The following is a 16,997-nucleotide window of genomic DNA, read 5'->3' as shown; positions in this document are numbered from 1 at the left end:
AATTGTGTTCTACACAGACAGATATGTAATATGATCCCTGCTTTAATTTGTAATCGTTTCCGTATTTTTTTCGGACACTCGGAAAGATTAAATTTTTAAAAATAAAGAAAAAGATAATTAACATAAAATCCCGATTCGACTAAGATTTTAACGGGATGCTTTCATATTGATATTGACAGTCGCCACCTGGGTTTTAAACAAATAGTGATAAATATGAGGTTAAAATTGTATGATTTTGCTCTAAACATGATGAGCTGATAATTAAAAAAAAAATTGCAAAGCAAACCTACACAACTGGAATTTGTTCGCGAGATCCCCACTTGAGACTAATCATCGAGTTAATTTGTCCGTTACCAACAAAAGAGGCGTTACAAAGAGAATGAGTTTTATTTAACATGCTTTCAACAAAAAATATTTCCTTTTTCAAAAATTAATTTTCCAGCGAGTTTAGAAAGGATAAATAAAAGCTAAAGAGAATAGATGATGATAAAATACAAATTTATTAAGCTGGTATTATTATATCATATTAACAATATTTCCGTCAATTTCTCACACGATAACTGTTTGATACCAGAATATAATATGGTCTTCATTTTTGGGTCGTAACTTACCAACACCTAGAATGGAAAAATGAACAAAAATATTTCTAATTTAAATATTTACAAAAAAAATTAATCATTTTAAACATATAAATAATAACAAATAATTAATACTTCTATCAGGAATTTAAATATTCACAAGTAATTAATGTGTTTAATTAGTTAGACTTTTACAATTACGTAATTAGTACTTTTAACCATTGAACGATTCAAATTAATCCCTACTTTTATCCTATAGTTTCAGTTTGTTAGTTTATATATCTTTGTCAACTGTCCTTAGATAACGAGTAAGTATTACTGGAAAGAAAAATAATAAAATATACCTTAAAACGTTAAGTTTTATCAATGCATGATAGCATGTCATATATTTATAAAATCGTGCTAATGTTCATTTGTGCTCACTAGGTGTTCTTGAGTTAAAAAGCCCTCCAGTGGCACACCGATATGTCTACGGACTTGTACTGTTAGAAATCGGGTTTCTATACCTGTGACAAGGAGAGCACAGAAAATTCATTCTGTAGCTCTATGCTTAATAACAAACAACAGCAACAATTTTCAGTTAAATCTCTAAAGTAAAAAGTATCTACAGGAAGTAACTGATGTTGGTTGGTTTTTTTCACTCAGTCTGAATATTTTTGTATGCATTTTCTGGAGAATGTTTCACAATGGTTCAGCAGTTAGCTTTCTGCTGTGCCCACAGAGGGGAAACAAACACCTGATTTTAGCATTGTAAATCCAAATACTTGCTGCTGTACTTCTTTGTTTTGTTATGCACGAAGCTACAAGAAGGGCTGTCTTTTCTCTGCCCACCACGAGTTATCAAAACTCGGTTTTTAAGAGTTTAAGTTCGCAGACATACCACTGAGAGACATAAAAAACGCCTGTGAAATCGAACACATTTCAACATTTTTATAAAGTTTTGGTTTTGAATTTCAAAGATAAAAGTATTTAATCAGTGAAATGAGTCAATTACTGCTTTCCACAAAGCTGAACATGTAATTAGCATCTACTGCCGTCATTAGGGATTTAATAACACAAGAAAGAAGGAAGGGAAACGTTATCTAACATTGACCTTCATACAATTTTTGCTTCCTTAAAAGGTTCCCTCAGCTAGTACTTGTAAAACCCTTCGGGCATCGATAGTGAATGATAACACAAACAAATAAATGAACTTGTAGACCAAGCAAAACAATGATAGCAGGTTTTGTAAGAAAGACAAAAAATATCGAAACAGTTATTTGAGATAACGACTGAAAATCTAAAACGAGCAAATTTGGTATGTTTCTCGAATACCTTTCGGCAAAAATAAAATATACTAAAAAATTCCTTACCAACTTTAGACAATACTGGCTTGATTGTGAGTGGGTCCATGACATAGAGCATCCAGAACTTTTTATTCACAGCATCGTTAGCAATACCAGCAATTTCAACCACATATGGACCAAATGCTGTTGATTCCCATTTAAACCTAAAAAAAAGAGCATTTGGAAAAATACGAAATGTATGTTTTATCATCGTATCATCGTCGTTATTGGTTAAATTCTCGCATTTAAATGAAGCAGAGATTCAGAAGAGTGAAAAAACGATTCATACTAACACATACACACGTTTTACCCTCATCGATCATTGACTACTAAACTTATCGGTCTGCACAACTGTACTGATACAAATCCAAACAACGATTATAAGTTGACAACTAAACTTGACAAAAACCATTATTTCTTACAAGCCTCTATATTTTCTTTACACTGGATGAGTGGGTATTATATAACACTTTGGAGGGGAAGATGGATATTATGTAAGTCAGATGATCAAATCACATTGTTCGATGAGACGAAAATAACCTGAAAATTGGCTAGCCAGCTGTTTTTCCCCGTAATTCTAGCAGTTTAAAATTAAAGACGGTTTTGCACAATTAATCTTTTGTGTAACTTTAGTTTGTAAATGTACCCTATGTATTAAGCTCCTTGGAGTAGGAAGAGCGAGCCAGTCACGAGTACGCGAATTATAGAATTTAAAAAAGTAATAAGCAAACGGCTTTGAACTCTCAGTTTTACTAAAAGGTACTGTGTAATAGTGGATTAAGGAGGATTAGGCTAAAAAATGGTTCATTCTTAATATTATAATAATTCAATTTCCTACTAATATGAAATCGAGGTAAGGTTAAACCATTTTCGAGATACATCTTATAAAGCCGTGATACATTGTTCCCTTGATGTTGTAGAAACATATTAACATTTAAAACTAGTATAAAACGAAGAACCCGATATTGTTAAACCTACTCTTGTTTGGCTGACAGGTCCTGATGGTTATGGAGCGCAATTTACAATCTTTACTTCGCGGGTTCAAACCCATCATCTAATGTGTTCGTTCTTTTCGCCGTGGAGGTGTTATAACATGATGGTCAATCTCACTATTAGATTAGCCAAATAATTGGCGATGGATGGTGTTAATGAGCTGTTTCCTCTCTGGTTTGTCACTTTCAAATTAAGAATGGTTAGAGCAGATAGTCTTCCAGGAGCTTTGAGCGAAATTCAACAAACAAAGCTTAACAATTAACAAATAATATGTAGTTTCAGATACAGAGGTGTTTTTGTAAAGTTTAAGCCACTGTTTTTTGTTTTGTTTGGGAGGGTAGAAAAAAAAGGAGAGAGGGGGAAGGATTGAAGATGGGTATAATGGTGAGGGTGGAAAAAGAGTATAGATACAAACAGTAGGTTTAGATATGGAAAAGTAAACTTTGGAAAAGGCAAATATAGGAAATATACGGCAGGTGGCATCAGAACAAAAATTCTCTAAGGACAATACATTACAAGCAACACTGAAACGTACATTTTCCAACTTAATTTCTAATAATTCATCAAAAAACTGTTGTTTACTTATATTTAGGGTTTTGTTCCGCTGCTTTTTCCATGATTTGAAAGAACGTAGTATTGGGTTGAATATTGTCCACAATAATTGACTGATTCATTTCATTCTCGTCTTTGAACCACAGAGAGTAACGAACCTTGATATATTCAGCACTCCCCACGTTGTCGATCCCTCGTATCTCCTGGATTTCTTCGCCATCTATTGACATTTGAAAGGTTAGTCATTCAATTTTTCTTTTTCAAAGGAAGACTTGTTATTGTTGATTAAAATTAAGGACTACAAATCAGTATAGTGCAGTCTAAAACTGTGCCATTTATGATATGTATAACTGGTTTAAATTGTCTACTCTACCGAGACAAAAACTTACCATAAGGCTTGTTTTATACATATACTTCTTTTTAAATGGTTTTTTCATCTTAAACTGAGTTTCTTGTGAGTTGAATTTTACGCTCGACCTGGCCATGTGGTTAAGGAACTCGACTCGTAACCTGAGGATCGCGGGTTCGAAACCCCGTCGCATCAAACATGCTTGCCTTTTCAGTCGTGGGGGTGTTATAACGTTATGGTTAATTCCACTATTCGTTGTTAAAGAGTAGCCCAGGAGTTGACAGTGGGTGGTGATAACTAGCTGCTTTTCCTCTAGTCTTACACTGCTACTGCAAAATTAGGGATGGCTAGCGAAGATAGCTCTCGTGTTGCTTTGCGCGAAATTAAAAAACGAACAAACAGACTTGAACTTTATTGTCTTTCCACAGAAAGTTGTTAACATATTGAAAATACACTGCCCATTTCTTTGGTACTGTATTTACTCTAGAGTACGTCAACGTGATTATAAGTTTTTTTGTTTTTTATACTTCATGTGTTTGTTTAGAATTAAGCACAATCTACACAATGAGCTATCTGTGCTCTGCCCACCACGGGTATGAAAACCCAGTTTTTAGTGTGTAAGTTCTCAGACATACCACTGTGCCACTGGAGGCGTCATGTGTTTATAATAGTTGAGTGCGAAAAATAACAAGTGTTTGTTTGTTTGTTTTTTAATTTCGCACTCAACTATCTGTGCTAGCCGTCCCTAATATATCAGTGTAAGACTAGAGGGAAGGTAGCTAGTCATCACCACCCACCGCCAACTCTTGGGCTACTCTTTTACCAACGAATAATGGGATTGACCGTAACATTATAACGCCCCCATGGCTGAAAGGGCAAGCATGTTTGGCGCGACGGGGATGCGAACCCGCGACCCTCAGATTACGAGTCGCACGCCTTAACACGCTTGGCCATGCCGGGCCCAATAACAAGTGTAAAGGTTTGGTTTGGAAATAAAGCAAAATTACTGCTTCTTTGTTTTTTCTTATAATAAATTTAAAGCATGGCAAGGTTTTGATTAACCGATCCTATTGGTCAAAACTCCTAATGTCAGTTTAATAATAACGTGTTTCTGTAAGATTTTACCTCACTCTCTCCTGTTACTTGATTACTACACTTGTCCCCGCTGGTACAGCGGAAAGTCTTCAGATTTAGAACGCTAAAATCAGGGGCTTGATTCCCTCGGTAGACTCACCATGTTCTTTACAAGACCACACAAGTTTGTAGATTTGTATATCGTAATATAAATAGTTGAATAGGCGGTAACAGCAAACTTGTACGACATGGTTTACATTTGATTTTCAGTTCATATTCGTTGTGACATCTGAAACGTGATGTTCAATAACTCAAGGAACAAGGGTTTTATAGGGTGGTCCAAAAGTAACATGACCCTGACATGCTATAGAGGTACTTCGTGATTTCTCAGTCAACATCTTCCACAATGAAATAATCCTTTCTGAATTGAATTATTCCAATCTCATTTATCTTCCTGTTTACCATACGTTATTTAAAGATAGAATGCTGCCAGGAAATACACTTCTTCTATAGTCTTATTACGTATATATAAAGAAATATCTTAAACGATAATTTTTATTTAATAGCTCCAATAATTTAAAAATCGGTATAGTATTTCAACTAGTTTATAACTTATTAGACAGTAAATTATGCAGAAACAATTTGAATTTCTAGCTTGAAATATTAATTTTTAGATGGCGCAAGTACATTGCAAATACTAATGCTTGGTGTTCATATTTATTATAATATATCCGTTATAATTGGAAACTCGCTAAAAGTTAAAATATAGCTCATGACGGCTGGTGTGGGTATTAACAATTTAATTAAAATAAAGTGCAGAACAACGTTTCGACCTTCTTAGGTCATTTCGAGGTTGACAAAGTGAGTTCTCTTTTCAAGATGGGCCTGGCATGGCCAAGCGCGTAAGGCGTGCGACTCGTAATTCGAGGGTCGCGGGTTCGTGCCCGCGTCGCGCTAAACATGCTCGCCCTCCCAGCCGTGGGGGCGTATAATATGACGGTCAATCCCACTATTCGTTGGTAAAAGAGTAGCCCAAGAGTTGGCGGTGGGTGGTGATGACTAGCTACCTTCCCTCTAGTCTTACACTACTAAATTAGGGACGGCTAGCAAAGATAGCCCTCGAGTAGCTTTGTGCGAAATTCCAAACAAACAAACAAACAAAACTTTTCAAGATGACTTAAAGAAGGTCAAAACGTTGTTCTGCACTTTATTTTAATTAAATTGCTAACACCCACACCAGCCGTCATGAGATACATTCGTTGTAATTGTATCGGATGGGTTAGATTCAGGCAATTAGGCCTAGCACAGTTTATCCATATTTACTTGAAAATTAACTTGTGTGAAAGGAGGGCGACAGAACTATAGAGGTAGGTTTGTAGTTTATTACAATATCGTATACTATTATAACTACTTAAAAAAAGAAAGGTGTCGGTATGGTAATATAATTTTTGATAGAAGTTGTTGATATCAGATTTGTATTTTTAATTTTGTGTATTTAGGGTGTTAACTGCAATGCTCATAACCGATTATTGACGGTTCCTTTAAGGAATATGTATCTTGCTTTCCCTATAAATGCAATAAGCAATAATTGTCAATTTTAAAGGGATGGAAGTATTACAGGCCACAAAATTGTCTACAGTGTGTAGATAAAATATTATTAAATACTCTTAAAGTAGAAATATAGGGACTGAATGGAAATGCAATGTTAAAACTATAATGAGGCTAATACAAAAATGTGCGTGACTTTTAAAATCAGATATTTGTTAACTCGAGAAATAAGTGTATACAGGGTGACCCCAAAGCAGTGTGACTGATTTGTTATAAATGTTATTGGTGTTTATAACTGCTGAATTATTCAAATATTATTTATATTAATGTAATAGTATTGTGTGGTGTATGTCCATGTAACTACTTCGCAGGGTTAATTTGATCCATTGTGAGATAAACGCAACTTTTCAGTTTTGTACCACTACTTCGGACCCTTTAGTGGACCTTCATCAAATTTGGCATGAAGGTCTGTTGGGTCCACGCGGAGATACATTCAAAATTTGCAGTTTCACGTTTTGTGTTTTGCAGTCTCTGTGGACATTTTTGCGTTTTTTACAATTATGTATAAGGGAAGCAACTTTCATGCCCTCGGATAACCTTTCATTAATTATTAAGAGGAAGGGCTAATTTCAGGTTACGAGAAAAATAAATTATCAAAAACTGGGCGACTCGTCGAAAAAGATTTAAGACTTGTATCTTTTGTAAGAATTATTTTAAACGCTTCATATCAATTTATTAATTTGCAATTATCAGTAAAAGTGTTATTAACAGTTAGTTCTCTCACTGATGTTTGCTCGGCCGTTAAGAAATCATTACTTTATTGTAAATATTAGTATTATGCATTTTATCTATCCATCTGTTATATTGTGTATTTCTAAAGCTTTAATTAATAAACATTATTTAATTGTATTCGACTAAATTATGTGTTTTTGAGGCTCTCCGACAAAATTTATCACAAACCCCAAAGTTGTAAATACTAAAGTCTTTTGAATAATGTAATAATTATATTGTATCATGTTCATTTCTTTGTGATTTGTAGACTCGCGATTCGAAATTACTTAAGTTCTTGTTTATTTCATTTCTTTACCGATTCTGTAATAGTAACATGCTTCTAAAAGTGGCAAGCTTTTAAAGGTTCATTGTTAGTGTTGTAGAAAAACAAAATGGGGAGGGGGTAGACAGATAGATAGATCAGCAAAATGGCTGCAGTAATTTTTATTTTATTTAATTGTTGTCGACTTCAATTTGAATACTTTTATTCACGTTTTTAACTCTGAAACAAAGGACTAAAGAACATAAGCCTCCTTTAGAGATATATTATCAAGAACCTCTTACGTGTTGAAATTGCATAAACTTGTACACTGTTGAATCTCTTTGCACGACACATGCAAATCGTATGCGGGACATGCTGAAATCTTATACAGTCAGTGACGTCACCAAATAAAATATTGCCACGTAAAAGAGCACTGTTCATCAGATTACTTTATATTGCTAAGTTACTTACTTCCACTGTCTGAGGTTGTTGGTTCCACACAGCTGACAAAACCCAAGTCCACAAAGCTCTTACACGCCAGAGCCGGCAGTACGAAGTATGTAGCCAGCAGATCCCCGAACGATCCATCCTTTTGTTGTTGAGAGAGCAAATAAAGTAATGCTTGCTTGAAGTCCCAGTCGTTTCCGTTGTCCTCTGCTGCTAGAAAAGCCTGTATAAGAAAACATAGAAGATCTAAAAACAACCTACAATCCCAATGTTACTCACTGTGGGGCGGGAAACAGCCGAGTGTTTTTTCTTTCTATGGTTTATAACAATACTAGTAGAATGACCGCCTCCATTTGATGTAAAACATTGTTTATATTTAGCCATAAAGTACTTGTGAACTGAACTATCTACCCCATTTTTAAGGGCCAGGCGTGGCCTAAGGGATTTGACATTCCTAACTGTGATTCGGGGTGTTCATATTTTGTTCAGGTATTTCAAAATTGGGCTTCACAGTTTGAGGTTGTGGGTGCATTATAAAAGTGACAGTCAAATCCCGCTATTCAGTTAAGGTTTTCCGAAAGTTGGTGGTTGGTGCTGTTGATTAGCTGCCTTGTCTGTCTGAGATGGCTGGCGCAAATAACCCTGAGGTAGTTTTCTGTGAATTTTCCGGACAAGCAATCTTATAAAACTACTTTGATTCGTTAATTTTCCCTTTCTGGGTTCATTTCCTCTGAATATGGCGCTAAATACGCATTCACTATTTATCTCATTATTATTATTATTAACATATTTGAAAAATTCCAACAACACAGTGGTGAAGGATATGTGCTTTCAAGATTTTCTGTCTTATAATTTATCATTCCAGCTTTGTTAGCATTGTCTTACCTGTACTAGCCCGGCATGGCGCTCGACTAGCAATCTGAGGGTCGCAGGCTCGAATTCACGTCGCACCAAACATGCTTACCCTTTAAACCGTGGGGGCGTTATAAAGTAACGGTCAATTCCACTATTCGTTGGTGAAAGAGTAGCCCAAGAGTTGGCGGTGAGTGGTGATAATTAGGTGCCTTTCTTCTAGTTTTGTACTGGTAAATTAGGGACGGCTAGCGCAGATAGCCCTCGTGTAGCTTTGCGCGAAATTCAAAAAACAAACTTACCTGTACTACGAGTCCAGAGGTGTACACGTTTCCAAAACTTCCATCTGGGTTCTGGATTTTTTTGAAGGAATTTAAAGCTTCCTCTATGTTTTGGCTGATGTTTGTAAAATGTTGTTTTTTTACAACACAGGATAAAGCCATCACTGCCATAGCTCGAGTATCTGGTAAATATGCATAAAAAAAACTTGTTGTGAAGAAATATGTATGTATTTATACCATGCTTGTACATCAATAACCTTTCAAACAAGGTGCTAATAGATCAAATTTTAAAACTGTTGTGTATGTGTTTTAAAACAATATTGGACAGATAACGAAATTTTAAGTTTCATTGTTTGTTACAAATCCATTGTCAGCGAACTTCCTTCCGGTAGTCCATAGAAAGATTGGATTATTACTGAATGGAAGTGATAGTATAGTGTATAGAACCCATAATGGTGCGCCACTATAAAAGAAAAAATTCGAGACGTTTGCAAAAAAAAAAAAGTTTGATAATCATTACTATCTAATCTTGATACCTTACTCTCTCATTTGCTTTATTCTAAATTTATAATACACATTGTAATAAAAGTTTAAAGGGTAATTATTTCCTTTTGGTGATTATGACACAAGGTAATTTCATTATGTATACCTGTCCAGAAGAAAGCACCAGCCTTTGGTGGAAGTATTTTCAGAAGACGTCCAATCCTCTCGTCTGACAGTTCTCTTCCAGCATTGCAGAGAGATAAAGATTCTAACGCAAATGAATAGTTTGATGCTGTGAAGTTGTAATGCAGAAGTATTTCTGCCAGGTCCACGCCGAAGTAGTTTCTTGGAGTATGACAGCTTCCCAGAAGTCCGTGAATGTAGAGGGCTAGTTGACCAGCTGTCAGCGTACTTCTGTTAGGCCTAAAACATTTACGCCCCCCCCCAAAAAAAAAACAAACAAAAAACTCAGAAAGAACAAACCATAAGCTTTTGATTCAGTTGCAACATTATTTGTATGCTGTTGAAATGCTAGTCGTTTGGATTGAAATCTGTTTTGTTATTTTTTAATGAAATATTTTTGGTTATCTATCAAACTGTTTCTCTACAAAAACAAAATGAGGGAAAACAGTTCAAAGTAAGTGTATAATTACTTTTCGAGTTTTACGAGTAATTGGTCAGGTCCTGGACTTTGTCTGAACTGTGGAAAGTTTAGGTTTTAAACCTTTAATTCTAATTTTAATCACGTCAAGTGAACTACATCTGTTTCATGAAAGGATATATATTTTTTTAAAGTAGCCATTTGCGCGATTAACCAGGCAAATTTTGTTAAAATAGCCATAAATAGCTAGTTAAACTGTCTGGTTATCGATAGGTCAGTCACAAACATTTTATTAAGTTAGTAATGAATTGGACAGTCACGAACATTTACATCCCCCTGTTTCTTAACTATAAAAATATTAACTTTAATCACGTGATGCCATCCAAGCAACAGACTATTTCTGTAGAAGACAACCTTATGATATAACCAGATGAAAAGTTCAACATTTTGACTATGTAAATACAATACTTACCCCCATAGAGCAACAGCTAACTGCAACTCCAACTCTTTGGCCATAAGCTGGTCCTCTAGGTTTCCTGTAGAAAACTGACTGTGATTAGTCAGGTACAATGTTATGATGGCCCGATGCGTTTCCCGGCCCCAGCCCCACTGATCATCACGTTGTGACAACAACCATAATCTTCCCTTCTCGATACTTTCAGGAATTTCATCCACATCACAAGTTAATTTGTCTTCTATATATTAAAACAACAAAGAGTAAACATTTTTAACTTGCTAATTGTCGTAAAAACTCTTAATAGTATTTCAAACTCGCTATATTCTCCATATTAATTTGTTGACCGCGTTTCTCTCAATTCCAGAACTCGTTAGGCTAACTATAATACAACAAAGGTAGTTGTCGTAACAAATTTATACAAGCTTTTTGTTATTAATAACATACGTTATGGTGTGAACTTTTTCAAGTTGGCTAATCATGATTATTAATTATACTCGTCATAAGATGTTAGTGATAGGCTTATGTTTGTCACCACATTCTCTATCTGCTCCTTATAGATTTCCAAAAAGCTATAGGAATATATAATAACAGCGTTTCCACCACACTATTTTTGCCAGATCCATTGCAGATGGCACGTTTCGCTCAACAGTACTTGTTTATCGTGATTTTGTTTTAACACAAACTACGCCATGGGCTGCCTACGCTGTGCCAACCGCAGAGACTGAACCTGAGATTCCAGCGTTATAAACTTTAAAGCTTATCGTTAATCCATCGGATTAATTTCTTTTCTAATAGTTTGCACACAGCTACCCGAGGGCTAGTGCAGCGCACAAGTCCCTAACTTTGACTTGGTAAGGCCAGTTAATAAGCAGTACTACTGCCAACTGTTAAGTTGCTCTCCTTCGATGGAGTAGAAATATGCATCTCTGAACAGCTGGTATGGGTATTAACACTTTTACTAATATTCGACCTTCCTAGGCCATCTTTAGGTCGAAACGTTGTTCTCGGCTTTGTTAGTAGAAGTGTTAATACCTATGCCAGCCGTTCTGAGATTCATTTTTGGTTCAAGTGAGTTTCTCGTCATCAAGAGTAGAAATGATTGTTATTCTTATAGCGAACCCACGTCTCCAGAATGCGGAGCGCGCTTTTGCAGCAAACGTGTCGCAAAACGATGAACCCTGGAACTACAGTCCGTTCACTTTAAACGCTGGGCCACGCGATATTCGTCAATAATTTTTAAATAATAGACTGAAAGGAAGGAAGCTGGTCAACACCGCCATCTATTGTTACTTTTTACCAGCAAATAGTGGGATAACGTCACCACGACGAAAGGACAGACATGTTGTCCATCTAAGCAGTTCGCTGCAGTACGGTTTGTACTTATTTCTCGTATTGAAAAATTAGATGAACTTACCAAAAAAAAGTCTTTCTAAGTATAAAATGAAAATGTTTATAATTCTAAAAGACATAAGAAAATATCCTGTCTGATGCAACTGACGAACTTTTATTTAACTTGTACAAACAAAAGTCCTGGCATGTTACCGATCCTGGGTATGAAGAGACTTTGAAGAAGACTCGTGGTTGGCATTGCCACAGCGTGTTTGGGCATCCTCTGCATTTGTTTTTGAACTTTGAGATAATTAGCCATAAGTGCAGTAGCACGTGCCTTTTATAGGTTCCACTACAAGCTAATATTACTTCCTGGATGATTGTCCTTGTTAAATATGACTCGAGAAACTGAAACCTTCCTTTTAGTTTGAAATAGCGAAGTTACGTAATTTCCTGTTCTTCAGAATGAAGTCCCGTTTGTTACTTAACTTAAAAATACAGTAGATCCTGGTATTTAAGACCACCCCTTTTCTTATAAAACAAAACAAACTAACAGCAATATGTACAAAAACAATTTTACAATACATGTAGACTCTATTAACTTTATTTACAGTTTGAAAAAGTCCTGAATGCACAACTGTTTTTTTCTGGTCTGCTGAGCCAACACGGTCACTGACTTCTGTCCACTCTGAACAATATTTAAAACCAGTCCCACACTCTTTCGTTCAGCTCCGTGTAGACTGTTTTCCGTACTTTCTGATATTTTTGGCCAGTGTTAGCACCATTTTGCCACAGTGACATTATTTTTTCTTTGTCATTTACTATGCTCTGTATTCGTGTCTTTCCAACGTTCATGGATTCTGCAAGTTTTCTGCAGCTTTTGCCGCCTTCAAACAACTTTATAACTTTCACACGATCTTCTAGTGAAAGCACTTTGCGTTTTCGACAATCATCCATGACTTCAGAATGAAGATAAAGACGTTTTGAATATGTGTAGAGCAAAAGAATCAAATTGAAACTGATTTTTAATAAATATATGCCTCCTATTTATACCTTAACCGAACTGATCATTTTTGGTATGATTTGGTCTACTAATTGGATGCGACATGTTTGTTCGGCAATTATCAATGAAAAGCTGGCGTGTGGTGTGGTTTTGTTTGTTTAGCAATATTTTACATCAGTACATTGGACAAAACTGTCAATTATCAGACGTGAGGTATTATGAAATGACCGTTAAGACCAGCATTTAAGCGACCAAACGACCGGTTTTTGATCACACACGGGCGGTCTCTGGTCGCGTCCAGCGGGTGGTCGGTCACTACGGGGAAAATAACATTGAAAGCCGTCCGTTGGCAGAAAAATGGTCGGAAACACCGGGTGGTCGGCGACAGCGGGGGTCGTCCAAACCAGGATCTACTGTATATCAAACAAACTTGGCGATGGTTTAACCCATTATTTAATTTCGACGTCTTTTGTCACCCACACTGTTGACTGTGTATTTCTTTTATAATTCTGAACTAGATGTTGAAAAACAAAATCTAAAATGGGAAAAAAAAAGTTGCTACTTCTTACGATATGACAGTTTTATTTGTTTGAGTGCTCTGTAAGTTCATGGATTGCACGTTTGTAATTATTAGAAACAGACTTAAAAGAGGCCCGCATCTTTGACCCGCATGTTTTACTAGCGGTTTACCCGTTTTGTAATTACTTAAATGTGTATGTGAATTAAAACGTGTGTGTATGTGGGCTAAAGTACCGATAACCCCTCATATTCCGTTTCAACACCTTTAACAAACTAAAAAAACAGATTGTGTAAACGACATCCTGTAAATATATACATTGAAATAAGCTGGTTATAGATAATCCAGTTAAAACAACAGTAGCGTTTCATCATCATTGCCGAGTGATAAATGAAACAGCACGTGTCAGGTGGGTTTTCTTCCAAACAGAAAATCAAAGTTCTGATAAGTTTAATAAAAATATACTTTTTTACTGTTCATATATCAGTCGCTTTTAGTTCTTAAATCCTAGAACAACTGACAATGACACTTGTTTTTTTAGCCGCGATGTAACGGCTGGTAGAATGTATTTTTTCCCTCAAGTCTATGCACAACGCAGATAGCCCATTCTAAAGATTTGAATAAATAGCAATGAAATTTTGGAAATACCACAACATAATAATGATAGAATTATATCAAATAATTTGATTTTTTGTAAAGTCGAAACTAAATATTTTAATTAAACTCGTATGAACTTTCTTGCAATTTTATTAATTGCTTCTACAGTGAGAGTTGAAAAAATAGAACCATAACTTGTGTTCAATTCCCACTTTCGTCAGAAAATGATTTTTCTTTGAAAATACTAATTTTAAATAGATGAAACAGCTATACTAGTTGGCTAGAACTATTTTCAATAACTTTTGATATACCGTATCAATTGAAGACCCAAATTACAAACCATACACTACACTTTTGATTCTCCATGTTCAATCAGTATTTTTCTTAACCTTTTCCGGTTCGCAGTGGCCCAACGATACTAGTGGTTGGCAAAGCACAGATAGTCCATTGTGTAGCTTTGCGCTTAACAACAATCAACCCTTTTGTATATAAAAATTGTGTTATTAGCTAGCGCAGTGTTATTGGTTCTCAATAATCATTGTTATTATTTATTGGCATTTAATTTTAGTGCGGTTAATTTACTGAGTATCCCACTGAAAGAACAACTATCATAAAAGTATGGCCTATAACTTAAACTGACCCCAGTAGGTCGACGGTAGGGCTGAATGCTTATAACACTAAAAACCAGGTTTCGATACCTGAATTAGGCACAGCATATATAACCCATTGTGTAGTTTTGCGCTTAACTACAAACAAACTAAAAAAAACTTGCACAATCGAAATTCTACATTCTTAAAAGGGGGGGATAGCAGAAAAAAGGAATATTAGATTGGCAGAAATTATAAAACAATTCGTTTTTAAGTTAACTAGCAGAGAGCCGGTCAAATTAGTATTGCTGTTGCAATAATATTTCTTCACATACAGAAGTTCTTGAATAATACAAAATAATTCTAATACTGAACACTGAAATCTACATGTCCAGTTCTATTAGGCCTAACATTTGAACGACCTGTCAACTGTATACCTGTGCATAAAGTGTGGGTTGTATAATAGCATGGAAAACGCTGTCATAACAACATTTTGGGGAGAAAACTACAAAAAATAATTTGAACCATCAAGCAGTGTAAATTAAAATGATAAACATACACGATTTTGTTCAAAAATACAACTTTCTCTCTTTAATCGAATTCAAAAAATACAAACTTTTGCTGATTCGGGCATAATTTTTAAAAGGAACACTTGTAAAATAAGAATATTTATATTTTGAATTTGCAAAAACAAACGCACTTTATAATTGATTTAATTTAGATTGCCTGCCAAGCTACTTTAGGAATACATGCGCTTTATACTTAAACTTTCATTTATGGCAGTCAAAAATTGTATCTTATTTTGTTTTTTACTTTGTAAATGACATAAAACTTTAGAACTCTGTGTTTGTCTCGTTAACTTGGTGATATTCCAGATAAATCCAAGTTTCCTTATCGGTTTTTGCATTTTGAATATATATAATCAATACGTTATATAAAAATCGAAGTTAATGAGATTATTGGTTGGTGTAAACTATTAAATTTGTTATACTACATTTATGCCTCCTTGTGGCACAGCGATATGTTTCCGGACTAACAATGCTAGAAACTGTTTAGTTTCAGTATTTGTTGTGGACAGAGCACAGAAAGCCTTTTGCTAAACAACGAACAAACATTACACAACATTCATTAAACAAATAAAAAACAAAATAAAAAAAACCTGGTGACTGAGATCTTATAACAATGAAACACAATATTATATACCCCTAGTGAGCAGAGCACAGATAGCCCACTGCGGTTCTTTGAACTAAAGAAACTTACAAATTAATAAAAAGGAAAAAACCAAAAAACATTACTTACTAGATTCTGCCCCCGTGACCAGAAGGCTTAGAACTTTGAGTGTAAGGATAAACAACTCCATGGTGAGAAGGCTTATCTGCCTAGCATGGGAAAGAGAATTTTAGCAATAAATAAACTGGTTATTATATCGTAGTTCTGATTAACAAATTTCTTACGATTGTTTAAATAAACATTGTCCAAACACACCAAACGTGTCCAGTATTTTTACAGTGATGGGTGCTTCTTGTATGCTGTTATAAACGAAGCCTGTATATTATCGTTTTTATTATTTTGTTTTAAAATTTATCATAGTATTCATTCCTGATAATGGCTGTCGTTGAAATGAACTTAATTTATTTCTATAGTTAAACGTCTCTGAAACAACGTATTCTGCAGTCAGTTTTTAGGTTCGCACCTTCGAAAGAAGTTTTTTTACAATTATATATTTCATTACTTTTCAAGATATTTTACCGATTTTATACAATATCATGTAGTTCAGAATTTGAACCACTAAGATGTTCAATTATTGTTCTTACCGATGAAATAATTGAATTATTTATAACGTTTCAAATACAACTTACTAGGCTCTTTTTAACGTTTTAGCTTTTGTGTACAAAACACTGTTGCATAATAAAACTTTTAAACGGTTTATATACATGTTTACAAGGAAATAATGCTTTTAGTCGTGTGTTCAACCAATGAAATGCTGCTCCTATTTCACTGGAAGTAGATTGTGTAACAGATGTTGTAAATCAAACAGATATTTCCTTACTATATTTTCTCAGAATATAAATAAATAAGGAACAAGGTACGACTATACAACTGATATCTAGGCATATTTATGAGTTGTATTCGAAATGTTCATAATGAGTAACGTTGTGACATCGCTAAGCGATAACAGTCAAAAAGCCATAAGATACGATCTATTATGTATAATAAATTATAACTCTGTTTTCGTCTGTTCTTTAAATGTGCGCGCACTTCATTTCAAGAGATGTAAACAAAAGATGGATGTAAATGTACTTTAGTAGACATTTTGTAAAACAGTGTATTAAAAGCTTGTCGAAGTCTTTTAAAAAGACCTAACTTCAGGTCGTAGCATACCATTAAGTT

The 16,997-nt window shown here is 34.9% G+C and overlaps 1 protein-coding gene across 4 annotated transcripts; it reads right to left on the bottom strand.

Annotated features, from left to right (window-relative positions):
* Window positions 1-481: 481 nt before the first annotated feature.
* Window positions 482-16,556, bottom strand: LOC143253874 (uncharacterized protein CG3556-like). 4 transcript variants are annotated; one of them, XM_076508379.1, is made up of 9 exons: window positions 16,421-16,556; window positions 15,906-15,985; window positions 10,589-10,811; window positions 9,682-9,938; window positions 9,054-9,214; window positions 7,924-8,122; window positions 3,479-3,668; window positions 1,931-2,067; window positions 482-617 (listed from the first exon to the last, which is right to left on the bottom strand). In XM_076508379.1, the coding sequence occupies exons 2-9, from the start codon at window positions 15,964-15,966 to the stop codon at window positions 550-552; spliced, it is 1,296 nt and encodes a 431-aa protein (XP_076364494.1). In that variant the 5' UTR covers window positions 15,967-15,985; window positions 16,421-16,556; the 3' UTR covers window positions 482-549. The 4 variants fall into 4 exon arrangements, with proteins under 4 accessions (XP_076364494.1, XP_076364493.1, XP_076364492.1 ...); XM_076508378.1 differs by having other exon boundaries at window positions 16,466-16,542; XM_076508377.1 differs by lacking the exons at window positions 15,906-15,985; window positions 16,421-16,556 and adding an exon at window positions 12,116-12,243.
* Between the last annotated feature and the right edge of the window lie 441 nt (window positions 16,557-16,997).

Source organism: Tachypleus tridentatus, chromosome 6 (genome assembly GCF_004210375.1).
Source record: "Tachypleus tridentatus isolate NWPU-2018 chromosome 6, ASM421037v1, whole genome shotgun sequence".
In the NCBI taxonomy this organism is placed as follows: domain Eukaryota; kingdom Metazoa; phylum Arthropoda; class Merostomata; order Xiphosura; family Limulidae; genus Tachypleus; species Tachypleus tridentatus.
The sequence above is the reverse complement of the archived record's forward strand: the minus strand, read 5'-3'. Positions and strand labels throughout refer to the sequence as shown.

Bases quoted from the DNA above. Each gene is read 5' to 3' on its own strand.
- LOC143253874 (XM_076508377.1), bottom strand. From the start codon at position 12,221: ATGGCTAATTATCTCAAAGTTCAAAAACAAATGCAGAGGATGCCCAAA. The intron at 10,812-12,115 runs GTAACATGCCAG...TTTAATATATAG, and splicing joins TCTCTTCATACCCAGGATCG to AAGACAAATTAACTTGTGAT. The intron at 2,068-3,478 runs GTAAACAACAGT...TCTTTTTTTTAG, and splicing joins GAACAAAACCCTAAATATAA to GTTTAAATGGGAATCAACAG.